This window comes from Atta cephalotes, assembly GCF_000143395.1.
Source record: "Atta cephalotes unplaced genomic scaffold scaffold00008, whole genome shotgun sequence".
Classification (NCBI taxonomy): Eukaryota; Metazoa; Arthropoda; class Insecta; order Hymenoptera; family Formicidae; genus Atta; species Atta cephalotes.
This window is the reverse complement of record NW_012130072.1, coordinates 1899760-1908242: the sequence shown is the minus strand read 5'-3', so window position 1 is coordinate 1908242 and position 8483 is coordinate 1899760. Positions and strand designations below refer to the sequence as shown.

Sequence of the window (8483 nt, the reverse complement as noted above, 5' to 3'; positions counted from 1 at the left end):
TATTTATATATATATATATATAATATATATATATATATATATACATAGATATACGATGATTTTACCTAAAATTAGCTATTTAAATTTAAACTGATTTGATATTTGTTATAAAATGGCGATATATACTGCCGCTTTTCCGTCGATTGTCGGTCGATCTCAAGCCGAAACTACTGAAGATACGGAAAGCATTGAAATAACTGTGAAGAAAAAATGTCGCGAACAAGGATTCACAGAGAAAGATATCTGTCCATTCGTAAGTAAAAAAATATTTTAAAAAATAGTGTATCATTGACAGATTTAGCATTTTTTTATTTAACAAAAATTATTGTTTTTCTTCAGAAACTATGGTGGTCTTTCGGATTAAATCCGGAAGTACCAGTCATAAATCTAACTACTAAAAAGCGTACGTTATTGGCGTACGCCTGTTCGCACGTAGCGGTAATTTACGATTATGATTTAAAGAAAATGTTACCACTCCTAGGTCACGTTGGTATACGTTTGAGTTTGCCGCGAAACAACACTAATTACAAATAATACTGAAGAATGATCCTATAATTCTTTTTAGCGAAATTTTGTTAAAATGTTGTCAACCTCGCGTAACGGCAAGTGGTTACTAACAGCGGATTCCGGAAAGGATAATGTCGTAATGATTTGTGATACAGAAAAGGGGTAATTATTGTTTTTTCTGAAATTGCCAAGTTATGTCGAGTATTACTTTAAGACTCACGTGTTAAATTAACAGAATTATCAATATTCTTAGGATTTCCATTTGCACTTTATTTAATCCACATAATAATGAAGATATCACAGCTGCTGCTATTAGTCCTAATGCTAAACAAATAGTCACCGTTAGCAGTGGAAGATGTCAGAATGTGCATTTCTGGTTATGGACTTATGGAAGAGATAAACCAGATGGTTTGTCTTCTGTACATTCATTCATTATTTTCTCGTCTTAAAAAATTTAATACAAAATACAAATATGAAATATTAATATATATTTTTATATTAATTATTATCGAGGATTACCTTTTATATTATCATATAATTACTATTTATTTATACCAAAAATACGATCATTATAATTAAAATTTTTAAGAATAATTATAATTGTTGAATAATCCAGAATTAACTAATTTAAAAAATATTTAGCATCGACTCCGTTAATCAACATTACTGAACGTGTCAAGGAAATAACTTTCAACGACGAATGTCCGGAACAATTTGCATTAACGACCGATCATCACGTTTTATTCCTAACTTGGGTTAGTGAAAAATATATTATTATATATATTTGTATAATATTACATCTCAGTTGGAACGAAATAACGAAATAATAATATAAATAAATAAAATAGAGTTTCGAGATAATAAAGATAACAAGGTAAAAAAGATTTCATGCAAAATTACAATCTTTACTTTTACATAAAATTTCAAGTTTTGTTCTTTAAAAGCTAGATGTTACAATATAGTTAGATTTTGTATTGATTGTGCAAAAAGGATAATATAAACATCACCTTTTTTTATTAAAATTAAAAAAGAGAAATGTTGAAAGAAAAATACTTTACATAAAACTATTTCATCTAATGTTTGATTTAATTCTGAAGATATGACTTCAATTACAAAACATTTCTTGTGTATAACAACAACAATAATAATAATAATAATAATAATAATAATAGTAATAATAATAACTTTATTTATACGTATAAAAGACGAGAAATGTATTTTATATAATACATGAACAAAATAATAGAAAGCACCTAATTCACATATGACTGCTTATATGCCTCTTGATATACACATACTAATGTAAAACTAATAATAGTACACTAAAATAGATAGTTTGAGAGAATCATTGATATAATAAATATCAATAGAAATTATAATAAAAATGAAAATCATAAAGTATGATCAGACATAAGAAACTTTATAAAATAAAATAATATAACGTGTTTCTTCTTAATTTCATAAATAAGAATGGTCACGCTTTGAGTTATGATTGTCCCAAAGTTATGACAAAAGTTGTTCAACATATTGGTGTCTTTAATACATCATGCTACGTTCCAAAAATACAACAAGTATTTACAGCAAGTACAAATGGTATCATCTGTATTTATATATATATTAATAGTTTATTAATAACTTAATTACTTATTAAATAATATTTTTGTTATATTACTATTATTTTAGACTATATTTTAGTATGGGACAATGTTTCCTACAAAGACAAGCACGCTTCTGATGATATTAATAAGAAGAAAAAACATAGAAAGACTTTTAACTTACAGAAAAGCAGTATTACTGTTATTATTGATAACGAAGGGTATATGAATTTAAAGCTAAAATCACTTTAGTAAATTTAGTGATAGTATTCTTAATGTAATTTAATTTTGAAGTATGCTTGTTACGGGAAATTCAAATGGTCGTGTCACTTTCTATGATTATCAATTGAGACTTTTGTATTGGTGTGAAAGTTGCGATCTTGATTCCATTCGATTGATTCCATTTGGCTAAGCTTCGATCTTCAATCTAATTTGTTAGCTCCGATATTTATTACCACCGATATATCTAAAAGTAAGCTTTATTTTAAAAGAATCCCCTGAAAAAAATTCTTATATATCGAAGTTTATTTAAAAGTTTTAAAAAATTCAGAAATCTGATATAGATTATCATTATTGTTTATGTAGTTTGAAAAATTATAAATGAATTTTAAGGGAGACATAGCAAAAGAATGGAGATGATTTCAAAACTAACTGTAAATACAGAATACATTTCACAAAATAACAAGAATAATAAGGCCGTCAAGACTGTCAAAAAAAACATTGAATGTTGTATCAACATATACTACTCTACGATGTTCTCCATTTGATGTCCAAAATTTTCTTGTGTATAAGAAACTCTTGTATTATATGAATTATATAACATCAATATATGTATAAAACACATTACTCGATATATCATCACATTCTTTTTTTATCTGCATTGGCTTTAGGCTCTTCTACGGGAATAATAGCATTAATTTCAATTTGGAAATTCCAAAGCAGAAATGTTACTTTGTATTTCGTCATCCGGTTGTAATCGTGACTAGTATGGATAGTTACCCAAAAAGGTGGAAAAATTTCAAATTAGCTTAGCAAGATTCTGTTGAAATAAATATAGTATAATAATTTAATAACAATAGTAATGTTTCAACGATAGCAATTATATGATTGTGGGCGACGCTCAGGGAACCATACATTTATATAATTATGAAAAACGCATTCTGATAACATCAAAGAGCACGCCACCTCTTCCAAACTATCGACCGATTCTCGAAAAAGAAAAGATTGAGGAAAACATTATTTATGTCACCTGTCCGCAAAGTCACGAGACCTTGAAGTCCGTTACGGCTCTGAAATTCTCGCCAAGATGTATATACATAAATGATGTATACTAATGAATCTTCAATGTCTCTTTATTATCGTAAAGGAAGAAAAGGAAATTCACGAAAAGAATGTTTATTATTTTTTAGGCGATATGTATTAGTATGTGGTTTAAAGAACGGAGCGCTTTGGATTCTACATCATATCACCTTAGATCCTATAGATGAAATACCATATAAGCATTCTTCGACAGCCATTAATAAAATTATTTTCACACGGTGTGCCGAATACATGGCTTATGCAGTAAGAAATCCCGCATTCCATGATAATGCGCGAATAATATTGCACATTGTGGCAATAACATTATCAATTAAATTAATTAATCGACTCTAAAAATAAATAAAAATTTTATTTGTAGAATAACGCGTTGACTGTAGTAGTATTTAAGAGAAATGATACGACCATCACTTCAAAATACAATATGTGGAATTTGATCGGAAAATATCGCTCGCATTATTTACCTATCAGAGATATACTTTTCAGCCCGGCCGCGTCCGATTCCGATGCACCACGGTTTTTCTCTTTGGGAGAGGATCGAGAGCTCGTCGAATACGATCTCGCGCACAGGTAAACGTTCCATTGTGTTGTTTGTGGAAAATAGTTTAAGCGATTTGATTGAAATATTTATATGCGTAAATGTTATTAAAAATAATGTTGTGAATGAGATTGATATAATAGAATTATAAACGTGTAGAATAATATGGATGCGATATTATGTAAGATAATAAAACAAATATTTATTTCAGAGTCATGATAAAAGAAAGACGATTTTAACAACATTTGACTTTTATGATTTTCTGAATTTGAATCAGAGATGTTTGTATCTCCAAAATTTATAAAAATTATTATTTTATCATTATATTATAAAAAAAAAGACCAATGTATTATTACAATCTTGAATCGCGATTAACGTAGTGATTTAGATTCTCTAGTTAAATAATTATAAATATTTGAAAAAGGTAATAATTTTTCTTTTAGAGAGGATAATTTTATAATTATATTACAGCGGACCATATCCAGTGCCAGGACTTAAAATCTTGCGTATCGATCAGATCGAACAAAGTGCCGTTCCTCTTTGCCTCGCGTGGTACCCTGTATCCGACAATGAAAAATTTCTTATGATCTCAAATTCTGAAGTAATAATCCTGCGATTCTTTTAGATCATGTCAACAAAACAGTAATATTTTAATTCACAATTGCAGTACAAAGATCTTCAGTGATGCTAACCAAGGCAATTCACGGTACTTATTTAGGACCCACGTTTACAACGCCAGTAAAATATATTCAAGTAACACAAGAAATATATAAGATATAACTGTTTATTTAACTGTTTATATAACTATAAATAGAAAATGTAAATTATAGTAGAAACATTGAAAAGATATTTTAATAGACATGATTAAATTTTAATCATATAAGCAGGTAATTAAACTGTGTTTTTTTTTCTTCAGAAATATCCGTCAAATATTTTATAACACGATATAAAGTATATTGTAAAGAACAAAGAACTTATTTCTAGAATTTATATTTAATTCAAACTTTCTCTTGATTTATTTATCAGAAAAATAGCCCCTCCCCCTTTTCCTTTGTAATTAATCAATTACTATATTAAAAATCACTACAATGTCATTAGATCTTAACTGATAAAGTTGTTGACAATGGCTATGTGGTATTTGCGACCGATAAAGAAATTGGTCTTCAGTTAATGTCTTTTGATGGTAATCCATACAAGATTGTCAGCACAATGGGCCACTCTCAAAAAGTTAGATATTTTATATATACACATTTATGTTAACAACTGGCATACACGAGAGAGTATTATGATCCATTTTTATTTACAGATAATAGGTATCTCTGTCAACCACAATAAAAAAATACTTTTTACCGCAGGTTACAACGATCCATGTGTGTTAATGTGGAAAATCAAACTGAAGTTGTCTCGACTGTATTAAATTTTATGTAAAAATTTTATGTAAAAATTCACATACATTTTTTCTAATACTAAAAAAAATCACTGGTTATTATACAGCTCGTTCTATTAAATGAATATGCGAACGAAAAATTTATTTACTTTGATTGTGTATAAAGCTAAATTTCTTAATTCTGACATTATCGTTTAATGACTTTAATATAGCGAATTTTATCATTAAAAAAAAACAATTTTTCAGATCTGTTGATATAATGGCACGATTAGGCGGAAAAGGACTGTCGCCATTTTATTGTCTCATCAAAGGTGGGAAAAAAGGATGGTTAGCAAATGAGATGAAGGATCTGTTCTATTATGCGCAGATATTACATCAAGGCGAGAATACGACCGCTGCTAGAATCATCTCCGACACTGTAGTTGTCGAGCAAATTCCAAATCTTATGCGAGCTGTTGGATATTTTCCGACCAACAAAGAAGTATCACAAAGCAATATATGTATACATATACAATGTTTCATAAGTCAAAATTTTAATTTTAAATGTCGACCTCTTTAACAAACTCCGAAAATATCTTTTTTTACTTTTTAAAATATTTAAATTACTTTTATGATTGAAGTAATTTTTTACATTTTTTTATACTAAACATCTTTCTTCTGTCACAAATTAAAAATTTTCAAATATAAAATTGTTTATGTCAAAGTAAGCAATAAGTAAAACAATTGTTTTTCATTAATTGCATAAAAATTATATAATAAAAGATTCATTTGCTTTAAGATATGCGAATATCTTTTCGTGTTAAGATTTGCTAAGACAAAATATCTGTTTTGAAGATAGAGATATTATGACAGAAGTATGCTATAAACGTTATGTTGAAACCGATAAACTTTTACAAGAGATCACTTTTGAAGAATTCGTACGACTGTATGTGAATCACCGACCGGTGTTTGCGATTTACATGCGTCACATAAAGGAAGCTTTTCATACGTTCATCGAAGAAGATTCCGACAGTATGAAAAATCTTACTTTAACGCGAGAGCAGCTTGTGGATATTTTATTAGGAGGAACGGTATCGAAAACTTTACTGAAAGAAGATAAACCTATTGGTGAATTAATGCGAATTTACTATTATTATGACATATCATTAACTCTTTGGAACCGACATTAAAATCTATAAAATAAATAAAGCTATTACATATTTAATTTATATTTATATTTAATTTATATTTATTAAAAGGAATTAATTAATTTCAGAAAGAAACCAAAATGTAATTCGCATTAAAAAATGAATTTAGATTCATATCCTTTAAGAAAATAAATATTAATCAGAATAATTCAAATTTTGCAAAACATTGTTGTTCAAATTTGCAAACTTTGTGTTACAAAAATTTATAACACAAAGAAAGTTGAATTATTTTCACAGATTTATATTTAAGAGTGAGCCTAATAAATCTATCATTAACTTTGGAAAATTACTTGATTGCTTTATTGAGTTTGCCAAAAGTATATAACTATCAAATTTTAATCTAAAAAAAGCATAACTTAATAAAATAGATACTATTATCTCCTTTTTTAGTATTTTATTAACTCTGCTTCTATTTATTATATTTTAAATTAAATGCACATTAGTAAATGCAACAAATTATTTCAAATAAACAAAACAGAGACATTATAAAAATTTGGACAAATAATGTATATGTGTGTATGTAAAATAAAACTGAAATTGAACTTGCACTACTTTCAAAATATCTTAATCATAGTTCAATATTTTTTATTACTTATATTGTTATTTATATTGTTATTTGTCATAGGTGAACTGTTGACTTTGGAAGAAGCATATACATATCTCAAGACACTCATGTTTCCCAAAGAAGAAATGGTTGAGACTCAACGAAGTTTGTCTCAAAAATCTGTATCCTTCAATTTCCATTTCCTTCCGGCGGTAACTATCTTCCTCCTAATATGTTTAAAAACACTATGCAAATAGGCCATAAATAAGATAAACTAGTAATTAGGCTTCCCGAGAGTAATGTATTATTACGTTATGATACAGAGGATATCTTACAAAGATTTTACCATGGACATCGTGGGTGTTGAATCGCTGGAGGAAACTATGGCTGACAATTGAAAAAATCAGCACGACGATTACTTGAAGTATTCTAAGAGGAAATTTTTTACAGCTATGTACCGCTGTGACAAGGTTCGTTAAAAAGAGATTGATAAACCAAAGACAAAAATTGCGCGCGCGACTATTTCCTTCTTTTAAAATTAAAATTAAGAGAGACGCTAGAAGAAAACGCTGGTAGAATCGTCGCCGGCATTTGTTTGCTTCTTCGGTTCGCATAAAAATATTTAAACAGCACACGAAACTCGAGGAATAATGTAAAAGAGCATGATGTAGATTCCTTTCCTCGTACTTGCTGTAATACTGTTTAGCAAAATTTTCAATAAACATTTTATAATTCATCATTATTTCTAATATTACAGTACTTGCGATTGCGCATCGTTATTATTAATCAAGTTTATAGCCAAAAACGTCTATCTACTATTCATATTTGTAAATCCATATCCGATATTTGTAAATCCATACAATAAAATTAATACAACCACAGACAATTATCATAGACCGGCTTTTTTTACGTGGTAGAATTGTCAGTGGAAGAGATGTTTTGACTTCTGAAAGAATAAGATTTTATTCCAAGACAATACCTATACGATAGACTAGAAGCAAGATTCGCCTTCCGAGAGGTACATTGCTTTAAGGAAGCGCTATACAACAATATTCACACCGCATCGTCATCATTAAAGAAATCAATGACGCTTAGCGTATAGCCATTAAAAAATTTAGAGTAGTTTGATATCAATAAAAAAAGAAACATAATTTCCGTACCCGCGGTTTTAGAAAAATTAAAAAGACTGTGATACAGATACTGCCGACTGTGATACAGATAGAAATACTAATCTCGAGTCGAATTGCAATCAGGCGATTCAAGTGAAGATCCTAAGATTCGTGAGACGCAACCCTGCCACATTATTAGGCTCACGATTTCGCATCGTTACCTATACTATCATCAACAAGGTACCATTAAACACCGACTTATAGAAATGTGCAGGATTCTTATTAGCTATCATATTAAT

The 8483-nt window shown here is 28.6% G+C and overlaps 1 protein-coding gene across 1 annotated transcript; it reads left to right on the top strand.

Moving 5' to 3' along the window:
• The first annotated feature begins 112 nt into the window (after nt 1-112).
• LOC105627332 (WD repeat-containing protein 66-like) lies at nt 113-7473 on the top strand. The gene is made up of 17 exons (XM_012208617.1): nt 113-253; nt 340-486; nt 566-669; nt 761-915; nt 1150-1262; nt 1977-2100; nt 2191-2323; nt 2397-2465; nt 3512-3665; nt 3781-3989; nt 4429-4558; nt 5056-5184; nt 5264-5367; nt 5591-5844; nt 6149-6451; nt 7157-7287; nt 7399-7473. Exons 1-17 carry the CDS (start codon nt 113-115, stop codon nt 7471-7473), a joined length of 2475 nt encoding a protein of 824 aa, XP_012064007.1.
• Nucleotides 7474-8483: the final 1010 nt, after the last annotated feature.

What these genes read in the sequence shown, in the direction of transcription:
- LOC105627332 (XM_012208617.1), top strand. Translation starts at nt 113, where the DNA reads ATGGCGATATATACTGCCGCTTTTCCGTCGATTGTCGGTCGATCTCAA. An exon ending in ATTTGTGATACAGAAAAGGG is followed by an intron (nt 670 to 760) that starts GTAATTATTGTT and finishes CAATATTCTTAG; the next exon opens with GATTTCCATTTGCACTTTAT. An exon ending in CAATGGGCCACTCTCAAAAA is followed by an intron (nt 5,185 to 5,263) that starts GTTAGATATTTT and finishes TTTTATTTACAG; the next exon opens with ATAATAGGTATCTCTGTCAA.